Raw genomic sequence first — 19,414 nt, forward strand, 5'->3', positions numbered from 1 at the left:
GGAACAAGCAGCAAAGTAGGATTGAAACCAAGATCTTACTGACTGCAGACTAGGCTCGAGGAATCATAAAGCCTACTGCTCCTGTTGTTCTCATATACACTGACATTATTAGAGCATGATCTGGGATTTTTACTAAGGAGTAAAGCTAAATGTTACCTCATCATCAATCTTCATCTGAAATTCTTCTTCATTCTCCTCCTCAGGTGCAAAGAATGATTTTTCACCATATCCAGCATCCTGAAAATAGTGAACATAAATTGTTTTGCACTGTTTAAAGAATCAACTCCTAACGACAATGAGCTTTGCAGTAATGGTTATTTTTAAACATAAATTTATGCTAGAAGTAACAACACCTTGAATCCTTTCATTGAAGCAAAGTGCTTTCTCGGGGTGATCTGGCTAATACAGCTAACTGAAATTAATTTATTACATAATCATAAGCATTTCTAAAATTAATTCCCACCTCACAGGTGCGGCACAGGTTTAAGGTACAAGGGTCAAGGTTTAAAGGAGATGTATGAGGCAGTTTTTTTTTTACACAGAAGGTGGTGAGTCCAGGAACTCGCTGCTGAGGGAGGTAGTAGAAACAGATACTGTAGTGGCTTTTAAGGGGCGCCTTGACAAATACATGAATAGGATGGGAATAGAGGGATACGGTCCAAGGGAAGGGTAAAAGGTTGTAGTTAAGTTGGGCAGCATAGTCGGTGCAGGCTCGGAGGGCTGAAGGGCCTGTTCCTGTAATGTAATTTTCTTTGTTCATCCTGAAATTAGAATCAATTATGTGTAGCATTTTGTACTTTGTAAAGTTGTCAGAATCGTCTGTCCGTTTGGATCATAGCAAATAGTGCACAACCATCAATGGGGTAAGTAGGTACAAGGCTCTTTTTTGGCACTTTTCAAATTTTTTTTAACAGAAACGTTGTAACAATCTTCCTTATGTAGTCTGCAGTACAAATCAAACATGCCGACTTTGAACAGCTGTAAGCAATGGATCTATTAAATAAGTAGTGCCAGGCAATAAGCATCTCTAACGGGAGAGAATTTAACAAACTCTCCTTGACATTTAATGGTATAACCATTACTGAATCTCCGATCAACAACATTCTGGTGGTACATTCTCCTGACTCCAAAAAGCTTGTCTGCCACCAACAAGACACAAGTCAGGAGAATGAAGGAAGCTCTCCACTTGCCTGGAAAATTGCAGCTCTTACAACACTCAAAAAATTTGACAGCATCTATGACGAAGCAGACTTCTCGACCAACACCCATCCACCAGCCAAAACATTCACTCCTCAACCGCCAATAAACAATGCAGCAGTGTGCACCATATGCAAGATACACTGCAGAATTAATTAAAGTTCCTTCAACAGTACCTACTGACCCAACCTCTACACCTAGATGGACAAAGGCAGTAGATGCATGGGAACACCATCACCTGCAAGTTCCCCTCCAAGCCAACTATAACAGTGTCTTCATTGTTGCTGGATCAAAATTCGGAATCTCCCTTCCTAACAGGAATATACCTGGGTATACCTACTTGATATGGAATGCAAAGGTTCAAGGCAGTGGCTTACCGCCACCTTTTCAAGGGCAATTAGGAATGGACAATAAATGCTGACCTTTCCAGCAATGCCCACATCTCTTGAAAGTGAATATAATCAAAAAAACCTTGGAATGAAAAGAGCTTTCCTGTTAGACAGTCTTGGGAGATGACAGGTACAAATGCTGGATCTAGGGCTAGAAAAAGATTTTGGCCAAATGAACTAAACTGCCTCGCTAATTTTAACCATTGCAAGGACAAAACCCTGGCTGATTCATAGATTTCTGGACTGACATAACCTCATCAAACACTCACAAGTACAGCAGAGGATTGTCATAGCCAGCTCGTCAGAATTACTTGAATTACATTTTATCGTGCAATGCTTAGCGTTCAGTGGATTCAATTCAAATAGTTAAATTTAAGCATTAATCCCAAGATCAAAGATTAAAAACTGAAGGACCAGTTTTCCATCAATCCAGAAAACCACCCCTATCGCCAAACTCAAAAGCTTTTTAAAATGCAATCCTCACAGAAATTGCTCCTTGAATTACAATTAATGTTTCCAAAATATAACTGGAGACTCCACTGTAGATATTCAACATAGTAACTGGAAATATACTAGAAGCAAGGTTCTAATAAATTTAAATGCAGAACAGTATGACTCAGATATTCCTATTAAATATTAATTTCAGCGTAATGTTAAGTGGACTAAATCAGAGTAAACTTAATTCACTATACAAATGGACTTTTAGACAAATCAGTGTAAGTTATATACAAAGCACTGTTCAATCTGCATTGGAATGCTATTTTTAAAGCTTATTCTGCAAACTGTGCAGAAAGCAATGATCACTGTATTCTTAATACTATGGGAACTTTCAATGCAATCTGGTTAATGCTGTAATTTTAAAGGCACAAGTCAGTGGATTTTATCAAGAATACGATGTTCCACTTCACCTTTAAACGTTGCTCTGCTGCTAACATACTGTAATATGCACAGCACTGCTCTGGAGAAACCATGGCTCGAATCTCTTCCTCTGTGGGTAATCGGAAGTCTGGTTTCAGCACCCACCAGTTTGAATCCATTCCTTTAGAAACAGGAGAAAGAAATATAATTAGCATGCATAAACAAGTGGACATTTCATGTTTTCGTGGTGACACAACAGCAGAGTCTTATACCACAAAAGTTACACCTAACACAAAAGTCACTGTTTAAAAAGCAAAAGGTTTTTTGTTTATATGTCAAAGGATATGGGCTTCACTGGCAAGGTCAGCATTTGTTGATCATTTCTAATTGCCTTTGAGAAGGTGGTGATAAGCTGCTGCCTTGAACCTTTGCATTCAGATGATGTAGGTTACTCAAAGTGCTGTTCGGAAAAGGAGAACCAGGATTTTGATTCAGCAACAGTGGAAGCACTGTGATATAGTTCGAGGTCAGAATGGTGTGTGGCTTGGAGGGAACTTTCAGGTGATTGTGTTTCCATCATTATTAAACTAATATGACAAAGGTTTTTTTATTACTGCAGCATCACAACAGCCTGCCTTGCATTACTGCAATAATACCAACAGCACTGCAATTAAACAAATGGATGTTTAGTGCATCCATTTATCGCAGTCCTGCCAATGTGTGGACACTCAAGACCTTGTACCTGTTCGTTTGAAATCGGCACACAGTTTTAACCGTTTCCTGATGCTACTCTCAGAGTGGGAGGGAAATGCCTTCTTTATGTCCTCCATGCGGATTCGGCGTGGGCGATCCTTACTTTTCCAGAAAAGGCGATAAATAAATACCTTCAGAAAAATAATTAATTATTATATACACATCAAACCCTATAAAGGGCGCAAATTTACATTTAACTCAACTATATATAATAAACGTACCTGAAGAAAGTCTCGCACATGAGTGTTTGCACGTTTTGAGTTTGGACCAGGCACCTCATAGAGTGGGCACTGTTGGCCTACAACAAAAATATCAACCAATTCTCGAATATGATATCCCTGGCGAGTTCGGATAATCAGCAGATCAGTTTCTGGCATCTTGTGTAGGTATATTGGACAGCGAAAAAGGTTGTTTTCAAATGCCTAATAATGAAAAAGAACTCCTTAATTAAAGGTCTTCAATTCTTGACTTACACTTGAGAGAGTTCAGTTTGTTCTAACTGTCATTCATTCAAATTTACTGACTTACTGGTCAAGGCAGAATGCAGTTCTGAAATTGAATGACATTTATTTAGCAAGTGAGACTTTTGTAACATGAGAAGCCCAAATAAAAAGACCCAAAGTGCTGGATACCACCAAGATCAAAATGAGGACCAAGTTAAGTTAGTCGTGATGCCAAGTTTGAGATTTTACAAAAACCTTTTGCTGTCAAGCAACTTGGCAACAATGATGGATTGAAATTTGACTGCAGATCACATTTACTATCCACACCCTGTTCAGGCATTCACCTGGATTCTGCTTTCATCGAAGAGACTCTGGTTTCATCTGAACTTCTGGGTTCCTCTGCTGCAAGAATTCTGTTGGAATACTAGAGATTTTTCTGCTGCACAGTTTCTGTTCTAAAACTGGGCGATGCAGGGATCTTTGCCTCTCATCAAAAAATAATCCTCTTTTACTTGAGGTTACTTCTGAGGTTTAGTTCCACTAGTTTCTGGATTAAACTCCACTGGCTGAGGCTGGCATGTTGCTCCATGAGCCCTCAGGCTGTTCTTTTCAGTTCCCCCATCTTCCAAGGCATTAAAGTGCACCTCTGCTGTTTGTCTCACCCAGCTTCATTCCTCAGATATTTTATTGAACGCAACTCCTTTAAAAGTAAAGTTTATTTCTTAATCACAAGTAGGGCTTATATAACACTGCAATGAAGTTACTGAACTCCTTTACTTCCTGAATCAATTACCACTCCTGCATTGGATTCATAGATGTTTAGAGTACAGAATGAGGCCATTTGGTCAATTGTGTCCACACCAGACAACAAACACATGACTACATGAATCCCATTTTTCAGCAGTTGTCCCATAGCCGTGGAGGTTATGGCATTGGAAATGAATATCTACATTCTACTTAAATGTTATAGGAGTTTCTGAGTCAACCACCCCTTCAGGGAGAGTTCGACTCCCACCACTCTCTAGGTGAAAAAGTTTCTCCTCAACTCCATTTTTTACCCTAACCAGTGATCTTTAGAATTCCAGCATGGTTTCCCTGCTCTTGTATTCTGTGCCTTGGCTAATAAAAGTATGATGTAGAGATGCCAGTATTGGACTGGGGTAAACACAGTAAGAAGTCTCGCAACACCAGGTAAGATTCCAACCAGTTTATTATACTGGTTGGACCCTAACCTGGTGTTGTGAGACTTCTCACTGTAATAAAAGTATCCCATATGCTTTCTTAATCATCAGTACTTTCCAGGGTCCTATCATTCATAGTGTAATCCTTTGCCTTGTCAGGCCTCCCCAAATGCATTACCTCACTTTGCTGGGTTAAATTGCAGTGGAAATACGGGCATTCAAAGATAATGTTATTTATCACCATTGACCTTCTTACCAATTTTTCTGTCTTCTGCGAACTTCTTCCTCATACACTACCCTTATCAACATTCCAGGTTATGTATCAAAACTTTAATAAATTTTGTCAAACATGATCTTCCCTTAACAAATCTATGCTGACTATCCCCGATTAATCTGCGTCTATCCAAGATATATTCTGCCCCTCAGAATTCTTTCTAGTAACTTGTCTCCCACCATGGTAAGACTGACCGGCCTATAATTTCCTGGATTATCCCTCTCTTTTTTAATAATCGGATTTTGTAAGATCCTTGTCAATAGAATATGGTTCAGGAGGAAGCTGATTTTTGCAAAAGACTTTAGTGGAGGAATGGTAGTCAATCAGCAACAGTTTGATTCAGTAGATGCCCTGGTACCTACAAGATAAATTCTCAGTACTTCGACAATTCTTCACTCAAACATCATTCCTCTATTTCAACCTTAACTCATAGCATACTCTTGCTTCTAAATCAAAGTAAAAATGTTCTGCCTTCAAGCCCTACCTCAGGCTTAAGTCCTTAATTGAGATGGACATGACTGCAGAACTGAGAGAGCGCTGAGTTATTAGCAATGCCTGCTTTGTTGTGATATTAAATCTAGATTAGGGCATTAATAAAGCAGAGCAGAGATGTCCTCCAGAGCTAGGCCATATGTAAAACCAAAAGCCTGGGGACATCAGATTATTCACATGGCTACAGAAAGCAAGAAATGGAGAAATAGTTTTTCATTATTGCCCACCTGGTATCCTATTCATTTGTAAATGGAGGGTGAACAGATGAGGAAACACTTAGATGCAATAAAGAGAATACAATTAAAATAAAATAGAATCTTTTTTTAAAATCTTTATTCCAATCCAATTCAATCAAATTAAATCTAATTCAGAGTCCCAACAAGTTGGGACATTCCCGATCCAAGCTGACAAGGCAGGGCTCACACCACCAGTCTTGGGCTTGATCTACACAATCCAAGCTGATTGGAGTAAGTGTAGCTCCCCCTCCAAGGCTTGATCTTATTTGCATCTTAGCCAAAAGGCCGAGATGCCACTTTAAAATATTGCTTCAAATGAAGCTGAAATGTAACCTAATGACTTCAACCAAGTACAGCATGTCGATACTACACTTGATCTTAGCCAAAGGGCCAAGAAGCATTCTTCATTTTTATCCTGTTTCCTGAACAGGTCGTGAACGGAAAAAAATAATGCTAAAAAATAAAGCCAGCTTGCCAAATACGTCTGAAGCATTTCCCCTTCAAGGTGATCATTTTACTGTACATATCAACATTTATTATACCATTTAAAACTCCATTCAATTTTGCTTGCATCATTAACCCTTCTTTCTCATGTAGGGTTCATCTATTAATTGCCCTTCCTTGATTTCAAAAGCTTTATTGGGGCCCTTAAAACTTAATCAATCTACAGAAATCTTTTCATTGACCAATCTGTGTTGGATTTGTCCAGGTGAGGGCGGCGGACCAGCGATTGGTGGTTGTAGGTAACATTTGCATAGTTACAGTCACTGTGACCAGAAGATGGTTTGTGGAGGAGCTGCTCTGAAGGGACAGTTAAACCTCAAATACTACTTCAGTATTTCTCTCCCTACCTCCTTCTCAGCTTTTTGGCTAAGATCAAGTGTAGTATTGACATGCTGCACTTGGTTGAAGTCATTAGGTTACATTTCAGCTTCATTTGAAGCAATTTTTTAAAGCGGCATCTTGGCTTTTTGGCTAAGATGCAAATTAGATCAAGCCTTGGAAGAGGAGCTACACCTACTCCAATCAGCTTGGATCATGTAGATCAAGCCCAAGACAGGAGGCGAGAGCTCTGTCTTGTCAGCTTGGATCGGGAATGTCCCAACTTGTTGGGACTCTGAATTAGCTTTAATTTGACTTGATTGGATTGGAATAAAGTAAACAAAAAAAAAATTGGCCTTTTGGCTAAGATCAAGTGTAGTATGATCATGCTGCGCTTGGTTGAAGTCATTAGGTTACATTTCAGCTTCATTTGAAGCAATTTTTAAAAGCAACATCTTGGCCTTTTGGCTAAGATGCAAATTAGATGCCTTGGAGGAGGAGCTATGCCTACTCCAATCAGCTTGGATCATGTAGATCAAGCTCAAGACAGGAGGTGAAAGCCCTGTCTTGTCAGCTTGGATTGGGAATGTCCCAACTTGTTGAGACTCTGAAGTGGACCTGATTGGATTGAATTGGAATAAAAACAAAAAAAAAGCCGGTAAGAAGGCCACAAGCAAGGTAGAGATGAGTTGAGATTCTTTTACGTTTTACTTGTGTAAGGGAAGTATGGCAGCTAGGGCAGTGGTATGCTCCTCCTGCTAGACAGAGGAAATTAGAGAGCAATCAAATCTCCTTGATAACTTTGTCTGCAGAAAGTGTGTCCAGTTGCAGCTCCTCACAAACGGCATTGTTCAGTTAGAGCCGCAGGTGAATGCACTGCGAAGCATACAGGAGGCAGAGAGTATGATAGACACTAGTTACAGGGAGATTGTCACACCAGAGGTTCAGATAGGTAGATGGGTGACTGCCAGGAGAGGCAGGCAGGTAGCGCAGGAGTCTTCTGTGCCTATTCCCCTTTCAAACGGTATACCGTTTTGATACTGTTGAGGGGGAATAGCCTGTCAGGGGGAGATACCAGCAGCAGCCAGACCTGTGGCACCACAGCTGGTTCCACTATGGGACAGGGTCGGGCAAAATGCAAGTAAGCAGTAGTAATAGGGGAGACACAGACAGGCATTTCTGTGGTCGCAATCGAGAATCCAGGATGGTGTGTAGCCTCCCTGGTGCCGGGGTCAAGAACATCTGAGACATTGCAGGACATTCTTAAGAGGGAGGGTGAACAGCCAAAGGTCATTGTATACATTGGTACCAACGACATAGGTAGGAAAAGGGATGAGGTCCTGAAGTGTGAATATAGAGAGCTAGGCAGAAGGCCAAAGTGCAGGATTTCGAAGGTAGTAATTTCAGGACTACTACTGGTGCCATGTGCTACTGAGAGTAGAAATAGGAAGATTAGGCAGATGAATGCATGGCTTGAGAGCTGGTACAGGAGGTAGGAATTTAGATTTTTGGATCACTACGGTCTTTTCTGGGTAAGGGCTGACCTGTTCAAGAGGACATGATGTGGGTATGCCGGCGTTGGACTGGCGTAAACACAGTAAAAAGTCTGACAACACCAGGTTTTAGTCCAACCTATTTATTTGATAATATTCTCACAAGCTTTCGAGGGGTTGCCCTCTTCGTCAGGTGAATGGAGAGTTCTGGCCTCAGACAGAGCATATAAAGCACAGACAGTTTAGAGATTACTGATTAAAATGCGAATCCTTACACCTAACCTGCTGTTCAAGACCTGAAGTGGCTGACAATGTGAGTGGTAGGAGCACTGATCACAGTTTAAAGAGATGTGTATTGTCTCCAGACAGTACAGTAAGTGAGGTTTTGCAAACCCAGGCAAGTCACGGGGGTTACAGATAGTGCGACATGAACCCAAGATCCCTGTTGAGACCGTCCTCATGTGTGCGGAACTTGGCTATCAGTCTCTGCTCAGCGACTCTGCGCTGTCGTGTGTTGTGAAGGCCGCCTTGGAGAATGCTTACCCGAAGGTCAGAGGCTGAATGCCCGTGACCACTGAAGTGTTCGCCAACAGGAAGGGAACAGTCTTGCCTGGTGACTGTCGAGCGATGTTCATTCATCCGTTGTCGTAGCGTCTGCATGGTCTCCCCAATGTACCATGCTTCGGGACATCCTTTCTTGCAACGTATCAGGTAGACAATGTTGGCCGAGTTGCAAGAGTATTTACCATGTACCTGGTGGATGGTATTCTCACGTGTGATGATGGTATCCATGTCGATGATCCGGCATGTCTTGCAGAGGTTGCTGTGACAGGGTTGTGTGGTATTGTGGTCACTGTTCTCCTGAAGGCTGGGTAGTTTGCTGCGAACAATGGTCTGTTTGAGGTTGTGTGGTTGTCTGAAAGCAAGAAGTGGGGGTGTGGGGATGGCCCTGGCGAGATGTTCGTCTTCATCAATGATATGTTGAAGACTCCGGAGAAGATGTCGTAGCTTCTCCGCTCCGGGGAAGTACTGGACGACGAAGGGAACTCTGTCCACTGTGTCCCGTGTTTGTCTTCTGAGGAGATTGGTGCGGTTTTTCGCTGTGGCGCATCGAAACTGCCGATCTATGAGTCGAGCACCATATCCTGTTCTTACGAGGGCATCTTTCAGGGTCTGGAGGTGTCTGTCACGATCCTCCTCATCTGAGCAAATCCTGTGTATACGGAGGGCTTGTCCATAGGGAATGGCTTCTTTAACATGTTTAGGGTGGAAACTGGAGAAGTGGAGCATTGTGAGATTGTCTGTGGGCTTGCGGTACAGTGAGGTGCTGAGGTGACCGTCCTTAATGGAGATGCGTGTGTCCAAGAATGCAACTGATTCTGGGGAATAGTCCATGGTGAGTCTGATGGTGGGGTGGAATTTGTTGATATCATCATATAGTTGTTTCAGTGATTGTTCACCATGAGGCCAGAGGAAGAAAATGTCATCGATGTATCTAGTGTACAGCATCGGTTGAAGATTCTGTGCAGTGAAGAAGTCTTGTTCGAACCTGTGCATGAAGATGTTGGCATATTGAGGCGCAAATTTGGTCCCCATGGCTGTTCCATGTGTCTGGATGAAAAACTGGTCGTTGAAGGTGAAGACATTGTGGTCCAGGATAAAGCGGATGAGTTGTAAAATTGCATCTGGAAACTGGCAGTTGTCAGCATTGAGTACTGATGCAGTCGCAGCAATGCCATCGTCGTGGGGGATGTTGGTGTAGAGCGCTGAGACATCCATTGTGACGAGGAGTGTCCCTGGTTCAACTGCTCCATGTGTGCTGAGTTTCAGTAGGAAGTCCGTAGTGTCGCGACAAAAGCTGGGGGTTCTTTGTACAATGGGTTTCAGGATGCCCTCGACGTAGCCGGAGTGGTTCTCACACAGAGTTCCATTGCCCGATACGATGGGACGGCCAGGTGTGTTTGCCTTGTGAATCTTTGGGAGGCAGTAGAGATCTCCAATGCGGGGAGTACGTGGAATGAGAGCACAGAGGGTGCTCTGAAGGTCCGGATCAAAGGTCTTGATCAGATTGTTGAGTTGACGAGCGTGTTCTTTGGTCGGATCTGTGGGTAATTGTCTGTAGTGTTCCTCATTGTTTAGTTGTCGGTACACTTCTTTACAGTAATCCGTTCTGTTCAGTATGACGATGGCCCCTCCTTTGTCTGCTGGTTTAATGACAATGTTGCGGTTTGTCTTGAGAGCTTGGATGGCGTTGCGTTGTGCTTGGGTGATGTTCGGGGCTGTCTTGTGAGTGCGGCTGATGAATCTGGTGTTAACGCACCTCCTGATGGTTTGGGCATACAACTCCAGTCGAGGGCAGCGGCCTTCCGGAGGAGTCCAATTGGATTCCTTCCTCTTAGGCTGTTGCACTGCGGATCTCTCTGTCGGCTGTTCTGGTTCATCGACTGTCTCATTGTGTTCGTTGCTGGCCTCTTGGGGTTTGTGGAAAAACTCCCGCAGCCTCATTCGCCTGATGAATTCCTCTGTGTCCGCTGCGAGACTGATGGGGTCCATTTTGGTGGTGGGGCAGAAATTGAGCCCTCGACTGAGAACTTCGATTTCATCTGGTTGAAGTGTGTAGTCCGACAAGTTGACAATAGACCTCCCTGCGGTAGTGCTGTTTTCTACTGTGGTGCCGGGGGAGGCTTGGTTGTTGAACATCGCTCGACAGTCACCAGGCAAGACTGTTCCCTTCCTGTTGGCGAACACTTCAGTGGTCACGGGCATTCAGCCTCTGACCTTCGGGTAAGCATTCTCCAAGGCGGCCTTCACAACACACGACAGCGCAGAGTCGCTGAGCAGAGACTGATAGCCAAGTTCCGCACACATGAGGACGGTCTCAACAGGGATCTTGGGTTCATGTCGCACTATCTGTAACCCCCGTGACTTGCCTGGGTTTGCAAAACCTCACTTACTGTACTGTCTGGAGACAATACACATCTCTTTAAACTGTGATCAGTGCTCCTACCACTCACATTGTCAGCCACTTCAGGTCTTGAACAGCAGGTTAGGTGTAAGGATTCGCATTTTAATCAGTAATCTCTAAACTGTCTGTGCTTTATATGCTCTGTCTGAGGCCAGAACTCTCCATTCACCTGACGAAGAGGGCAACCCCTCGAAAGCTTGTGAGAATATTATCAAATAAATAGGTTGGACTAAAACCTGGTGTTGTCAGACTTTTTACTCTGTTCAAGAGGGACAGGTTACAGCTGAATTGGTGGGGAGATTTGCTAGAGCCATTCAGGAGGGTTTAAACTAGTTTGGCAGGGGGTGGGATCCAAAGCAGTGGGGAGGCAGAAGAGAAGTTTCAGGACAGCACATAAGTTAAAGAGGGCACCTCAGGTAGTAAAGGCAGTGTCAGTAATCCTAGTAACAGACAGATCAGGCGAAAGCAAGACTGAGAGCAACGGAAGTCCAGATTAAACTGCATTTATTTCAATGCAAGAGACTTGACGGGCAAGACAGATGAAGTCAGGGCATAGATGGGTACATGGGCCTGGGATATGATAGCAATTACTGAAACATGGCTAAGGGAGGGGCAGGATTGGCAGCTCAATGTTCTAGGATACAGATGCTATAGGAGAGATAAAACAGGAGGTAACAGAGGAGGGTGGGTTGCACTTTAGATTAGGGAAAACATCACGGCCGTACTGAGAGGGGATATGTCTGAGGATTCAGCCACTGAGTCTATTTGGGTAGAACTGAGAAATAAGGGGGAAATCACTTTGATAGGATTGTAGTATAGGCCCCCAAATAGTCAGCGGGAAATTGAGGAGCAAATATGTAAGGAAATTACAGATAGCTCCAAGAAAAATAGGGTGGTAATAGTCAGAGAAGAAGGGAACCCTGGATGACTCAGGATATTGAGGCCCTGGTCAAGAAGAAGGAAGGGGCACATGACATGCATAGGCAGCTGGGATCAAGTGAATTACTTGAGGAGTATAGTGGGTATAGGAGTAGAGTTAAGAGAGAAATCAGGAGGGCAAAAAGGGACATGAGATTGTTTTGGCAGATAAGGCAAAGGAGAATCCAAAGGCTTCTACAAATACATAAAGGGCAAAAGAGTAACAAGGGAGAGAGTAGAGCCTCATAAGGATCAACAGGGTCATATACGTGCGGATCCTCAAGAGATGGGCGAGATCCTAAATAAGTATTTCTCATCAGTATTTACTGTTGAGAAAAGCATGGATATTAGGGAACTTGGGGAAATAAATATTGATATCTTGAGGAGAGTACGTATTACAGAGGAAGAGGTGCTGGAAGTCTTACAGCACATCAAGGTAGATAAATCCCCAGGACCTGATGAAGTGTATCCTAGGACATTGTGGGAGGCTAGGAAGGAAATTGCAGGTCCCTGAGATATTTGAATCATCGATTGACATGGATGAGATGTCTGAAGACTGAGGAGTGGCAAATGTTGTGCCTTTGTTTAAAAAGGGCTGCAGGGAAAAGCCTGGGAACTATAGGCCAGTAAGCCTCATCTGCATTGGGTAGGTTGTTGGAAGGTACTTTGAGAGACAGGATCTACAGGCATTTGGAGACGCAAGGACTGATTAAAGTCATCTTGGCTGTCTGGAAAATCATGTCTCACAAATTTGATTGAGTTTTTTGAAGGAGTAACCATGAAGATAGATGAGGACAGTGTAGATGATGTTGTCTGCATGGACTTCAGCAAGGCCTTTGACAAAGTTAAATCAGGTGTAGTATCTAAATGGAAGCCAGAGGGTGGTTGTAGAGAACTGTTCTTCAAACTGGAGGCCTGTGACCAGCGGTGTGCCTCACGGATCAGTGTTGGGTCCATTGTTATTTGTCATTTATATTAATGATTTGGATGAGAATATAGGAGGCATGGTTAGTAAATTTGCAGATGACACCAAGATCGGTGGCATAATGGACAGTGAAGAAAGTTATCTTCGATTGCAAGAGGATCTTGATCAATTGGGCCAGAGAGCTGATGAACGGCAGATGGAGTTTAATTTCGACAAATGCCAGGTGATGCATTTTGGTAGATTAAACCAGGACAGAATTTACTAAGTTAACGGTAGGGTGTTGGGGAGAGTTACATAACAAAGAGGTCTAGGGTACAGGTTCATAGCTCCTTTAAAAGTGAGTCACAGGTGGACAGAGTGGTGAAGAAGGCATTCGGCACGCTTGGTTTTATCGGTCAGAACATTGAATCCTGTTGAAGTTGTACAAGACATGGTACGGCCACACTTGGAATACTGTGTGCAGTTCTGATCACCGTTTTATAGAAAGGATACTATTAAACTAGAAAGAGTGCAGAAAAGATTTATTAGGATGCTACTGGGACTTGATGGTTTAGGTTATAAGGAGAGGCTGGATAGACTGGGACTTCTTCCTCTGGAGCATAGGAGGCTGAGAAGTGATCTTATAGAGATCTATAAAATAATGAGGGGCACAGATCAGCTCGATATTCAATATTTGTCCCCAAAAGTAGGAAAGTCTAAAACTAGAGGGCATAGTTTTAAGGTGAGAGGGAAGAGATACAAAAGTGTCCAGAGGGGCAATTTTTTCCATGCAGAGGGTGGTGAGTGTCTGGAACAAGCTGCCAGAGATAATCGTAGAAGCGGGTACAATACAAATCTTTTAAAAAGCATTTAGATAGTTACATGGATTAGTTGGTTTGGAGGGATATGGGCCAAATGTGGGCAATTGGGATTACCTTAGGGATTTTAGAAAAAGGGCGGCATGGACAAGTTGGGCCAAAGAGCCTGTTTCCATGCTGTAAACTTCTATGACTCTATATACTAACCAAGAGGAATGATTCCTACTGCACCCAAATGCAGCATAGATTGTTTTATTCCAAAAACCTTTAACCTAATTCCTGAGAATGATAAAAGTGGCTTTCAAGACTAGCACTACATACTATAAAAATAACTAAATAAAAAAGACTATCAGCTTTACACTGTCTAAACCAGTGGTGGCAAAACTATAAACTTGAACGAGTGACAAATTGTCAGGGAAAAGCAAAAAACAAAGCACTGAAGGTGCTTTAGATGCTCAAAACTTTGCGTCCGATCTTAATGCATGTCGTACCTGCAATAACTGGCCAGGGTGTAAGGATCCAAGGAATGGAGATGTGTGGCAATAAACTGTCTCACCATATTTACAGTCTGGTGCACCTGGATCCTTGCCTGGTTTCTATAATGGAATAGTTACAATTCAACAGGATAAGTAGCATATGCAATAGACTCAAGATATCAAACACACAAAATAAATTAAAGTATCACATTTAATCAAAGACCAGTTTGTTTGTACAGTAGTTTGGATCATTGATGTTTGTCAATTATAGAATTGGTATAATCAATATTTGTGCAGTTTTAAAATTTTTTACTGTAAAATATTTATTTAGCAAAATTCAACTCACCCGCTTGTAATAGTTTTTGATTTTGGTTGCCATTCCAACTTGCATCATAAGTGGTGGATATTCTTCACTGTACTCGGCAAGAATGAGGTCACCATCTTTACCTGTCAGATCCTGAGGAGTTCGCATAAAGAACATTTCTCCACCACCAGAGGCTTGACGCTCTTGTTCACGCATCTAAGAGCAAAAACAAAATCATCCTAGTCGATTCTGCAGTACACAGGAACACAGTATTACATACAGCAAAGAAAATCTCAAGACATGCCAATGAACTGGTGTTACAAACTCCTTTCACCATCCATTGTTGGCTATCAAATTTCCCTTCCCTCAAAAGCTCAGACCAATTCTATCTTTTACTTGATCTAAGTTTTTACACATCAACAATGAGGAGCTTCAATTACATGGATAGGTTGGAGAAAGCTGGGGTTGTTCATCAGAGAGGTTGAGAAGAGATTTGTTAGAGGTATTCAAAATAATGAGGTGTCCAGACAGAATAGATCAAGAGAAATTCTGCCCACAGGAGAATAATTGAGAAGCAAAGGGCACCAACTTAAGATGAATGATAGAAGCACCCAAGGAAAACCATTTTTATACAGTGAGTAGTTAGGATCTGGAAGTGTGATGGAGGCAGGTTCAATCAACGCTTGCAAAAGGGATGGGATAATTAAGTGAAGAGAACAAAAACTGCAGAGCATTCAGGAAAGCCCAGGCCACTGGGACTACCCAAGCTGCCCAAGCTTGCAGGTAACTGATATGGACACAACTTGCAAAATGCACTGTAACATCCCAAGATTCTGTTGAAGAACAGCCAAGATGGTTGGTTGGAACAAGGCCAATAAGAAAGAATAGTGCAAGAATACCAGTGTCAGAGTTTTGCTTATGTTGGACTTTATTCAGATATGATCTTTGAAAAACCTTGTTTGGAGAAATCAAATTTGCAGGTGAAGAATATGTGGATGAGAATCTAAGCAGCAGTGGCACTAATGCAGTTCAGTGATGATAGGTGGATACACAGGATATTTATTTGAAGTTCAGTTCAAGATCACACAAGAGACTGATGTTGCGTCCATAGAACAAAGAACAAAGAAAATTACAGCACAGGAACAGACCTTCGGCCCTCAAAGCCTGCACTGATCATGCTGCCTGACTGAACTAAAACCCCCTACCCTTCTGGGGATCATATCCCTCTATTTCCACCTTATTCATGTATTTGTCCAGACGTCCCTTAAAACACACTATCATATCTGCTTCTACTACCTCCCCGAGCAGCAAGTTCCAAGCACCCACCACCTTCGCACCTTAAACCTATGCCCCCTAGTAATTGACTCTTCCACCCTGGGAAAAAGCTCCTGACGATCCATTCTGTCCATGCCCCTCATAATATTGCAGACTTCTATCAGGTCGCCCCTCAACCTCCGTTGTTCCAGTGAGAACAAACCAAGCTTCTCCAACCTCTCCTCATAGCTAATGCCCTCCATACCAGCAACATCCTGGTAAATCTTTTCTGTACCCTTCCAAAGCCTCCACATCCTTCTGGTAATTTGGCGACCAGAATTGAACATTATATTCCAAGTGCAGCCTAACTAAGGTTATACCATGCAACATGACTTGCCAATTTTTAAACTCAATGCCCCAGCCAATGAAGGCAAGCATACCATATGCCTTCTTGACTACCTTCTCCACCTGTATTGCCACTTTCAGTGACCTGTGTACCTGAATATAATGGAAATCCATTTGAATAAAAGACAGGGGATTGTGCTGGAATCAAGGACTTCACCACACAGTCTGTGGTAGGACGAGAACCACATGGTTTCGGCTTTGCCAATAAAGTGGAACTAATATTTTGCTTATCCACCATTCGATGTCAGATCATATTCAAACAGCACTTTAAGAATAAGCATGGACAGGTCAGGCTAGCCATATAGTAATACTTATTATTGCAGAGGTGCCAAATGAAGATGAGGAATAGGTGAATGTCAGAGATAAATGCATATGAACACAGCTGAGACACAATTTCAGGATATGTTCCAGCTACGTTAGGACAGGTAGGAGTGGAACAAGGAAAGAGCAATTGCATTAAGGTGGACCAAAGAGGAAGACAGATACTGAACAGCCATCTTCATTAATGGAAATGAAGACATCATATATCCTTTCAATTTGGGTTAGTGATGGAGATTAAGTAGACAAGCAAAGGAAGAACAGAGAACTTTTAGGATTCTCCAAACCCTCCAAGATGATCCAGGAGTACAGGGATCATATAATCAAGTCAAATTTGATTGTGATATGTGCTTAAGCCTGCAACTTTAGATCTAAGTAAGCAGAGAAGGAGTTTGTACAGGGATATTAGTAGGCATTAAGGAATCAAAAGTTAAAGCAAGGAAGCTGTTTAGTAGACTGACAGAGATGAGAATGCCTTGGAGTTGGGAAATAACTGAAGGAGTTTTGAAGATTAGAAAAGATGAAATAAAGGAAATTTTTCAGGGGTGAAGGTAAAGTTGGAGCTAGACAGCAATGTGTAGATGGTTCAGGAGATGCATATCTGATTATAAATAGCCTCGTGAATAGCCAAAACCTCAGATGTGAAAAGTCATCAAGATCGATGCAATGTGAAATTGAAAAAGATGAGAGGTTTTAAGTATGGATTAAAAAAAACAAAGTCACCCAGCAAAGCCTTCAAAATGAGAATTTAAAAGAGACTTCATTCAAACTTGGAAGGGCAGTAAACAATGTTAATTTAGTCAGACAGCTGTAGGAGTAGAAGTTCGTGAGGGACTCAAAAGAGAGGAAAATGTTAGAGAAATATTAGAACAGGCTGAGATGAGGAATAGAGATGAGGGTTACACCACTGTCTTGGCAGTTTGGACCAAGAACTTGAGGGATGAGAGGAAGGAGTCAATATTGGCATGCTAGGTTTCAAGCAGGCTGATGATATCAACAAATTGTTTAAGATGCAAATGATGGGATAAAGACAGTTGGTAGGCCAGTCTAGAGTGGGCTAGTAGAGGAGTCCATCAAGGCCTGAGGTGGAGAGCTGGCTGAGTTGAATTTGAAGAGCTTTACTTCTGAAGTGGATGGGATGGGACTTTTGCTGCAACTAGGGATTGAGGATTTACAGTTATTGCGCTGAGAAAACGAACAGCGGGTACTGTGGAAAAAAAACCTACACTGGCTTATCCAGCAGGTGTCATAGCCTGGGATAGCAGCAAGAAACGGGTAAGTTTGAAGACTGGGAAATATAACACGAAATGTTGTGGGAATGTGAGTGGGCCTGAAACAAGAAGGTAAAAGACAGGGCCAAGTGGAATCACCAAACAAGCGTGCAGAAGAACTTAAATTTCTAAATGCACTCAAAGGACCTGATTTTACCATCAAGTTGCACCCATTTTCAGGTGCAAAAACTTGTTAAATTTGGACAGGGGATGAGTAGTGTGATCTGCACCCGACTTTGCGCCAGTTCCCCCTTTACCAAGGTTTGAAAATGGCTGCGATTGGGACCGCGCCCAAAACGAGCGCAACAGCCAGTTAAGTGCATTTGCATGCATATAAATTGACTTAAGGGGTCGCACGCCCAACCTTACCGGCACTTCCCCTTTTATCACCGCATTTGCTCATCCAGAATCAGAGCGAAACAGACAAGGCGGGGGGGGGCGGGGGGGAGGAAGAAGAAGAAGAAGAAAGAGGAGGAGACAGACAGACAGACAGGGGTCGGGAGTTAAGTGGGGAGACAGGGGTCGGGGGGTGAGGGTTGAGGGGTTTCCACTGCCACTCTGTCTGAAATTAGTGGGGGAACTTGCAACATTACAGCACAGTACAGCCCCTTCGGCCCTCGATGCTGTGCCGAGCTTTGTCTGACACCCTCATCATCTTATAAACCTCTATTAAGTCATCTCGCATCTCCCTCCACTTTACAGAGGAAGGCCCCTGCTCCCTCAATCTTTCCTCATAAGATCTACACTCCAAACCAGGTAGCATCCAGGTAAATCTCCTCTGCACTCTCTCCAACGCTTCCACATCCTTCTTATAGTGAGGTAACCACAATATTCCAAATGCGGTCTCACCAAGGTCCTGTGCAGTTGCAGCATAACCCCACAACTCAAATTCAAATCATAAGAACATAAGAACATAAGAAATAGGGGCAGGAGTAGGCCATCCAGCCCCTCGAGCCTGCCCCGCCATTCAATAAGATCATGGCTGATCTGTCGCTGCTCAGTTCCACTTTCCCGCCCTCTCCCCATAACCCTTAATCCCCTCTCCTATCAAAAACCCATCAACCCGCGTCTTAAAAATATTTAACGAGGCAGCCTCCACCACTTCAACGGGCAGAGAATTCCAGAGATTCACCACCCTTTGAGTTCTAAACCGCCCCCCTTTTATCTTGAGGCTGTGCCCCCTAGTCCTACTGTCTTTTTTGAGCGGGAAAAGTCTTTCCACCTCTATCCTATCCATCCCATTCATCATCTTATACGTCTCAATGAGATCTCCTCTCATTCTTCTAAACTCTAACGAGTACAAGCCCAGTTTATTCAGCCTCTCCTCATAGCTCAACCCCCTCAACTCCGGTATCAGCCTAGTAAACCTCCTCTGCACTCCCTCCAAGGCCAAAATATCTTTGCGCAGATGCGGCGCCCAAAACTGCACACAGTACTCCAGCTGCAGCCTCACCAATGCCCTATACAGCTGCAGCAAGACCTCCCTACTTTTATATTCAATCCCCCTCGCTATGAAGGCCAGCATCCCATTCGCCTTCCTGACCACCTGTTGCACCTGCAAGCTGGGTTTTTGCGACTCATGCACAAGGACCCCGAGGTCCCTCTGCACCGTCGCCTGCTGCAGTTTTTCGCCCCGTAAGTAA

General features: G+C 43.0%; 1 protein-coding gene and 1 pseudogene across 4 annotated transcripts in view; both read right to left on the reverse strand.

Moving 5' to 3' along the window:
• The window catches only part of taf1 (TAF1 RNA polymerase II, TATA box binding protein (TBP)-associated factor), a 152,246-nt gene that overhangs the window by 68,195 nt on the left and 64,637 nt on the right, over positions 1-19,414 (reverse strand). For all 4 annotated transcript variants that reach the window (XM_080187541.1, XM_080187538.1, XM_080187540.1 and 1 more), the window contains 6 exons: positions 14,566-14,739; positions 14,235-14,339; positions 3,419-3,619; positions 3,187-3,328; positions 2,495-2,625; positions 157-237 (listed from right to left, as the gene is read on the reverse strand). In XM_080187541.1, the coding sequence (XP_080043667.1) occupies positions 157-237; positions 2,495-2,625; positions 3,187-3,328; positions 3,419-3,619; positions 14,235-14,339; positions 14,566-14,739 (834 nt within the window). The remainder of the gene's footprint in view (positions 1-156; positions 238-2,494; positions 2,626-3,186; positions 3,329-3,418; positions 3,620-14,234; positions 14,340-14,565; positions 14,740-19,414) is intronic.
• Positions 6,083-6,225, reverse strand: LOC145342728 (U2 spliceosomal RNA; annotated as a pseudogene).

The sequence above is a fragment of the Carcharhinus amblyrhynchos genome, chromosome 4 (assembly GCF_965287045.1).
Source record: "Carcharhinus amblyrhynchos chromosome 4, sCarAmb.v2.hapA, whole genome shotgun sequence".
In the NCBI taxonomy this organism is placed as follows: domain Eukaryota; kingdom Metazoa; phylum Chordata; class Chondrichthyes; order Carcharhiniformes; family Carcharhinidae; genus Carcharhinus; species Carcharhinus amblyrhynchos.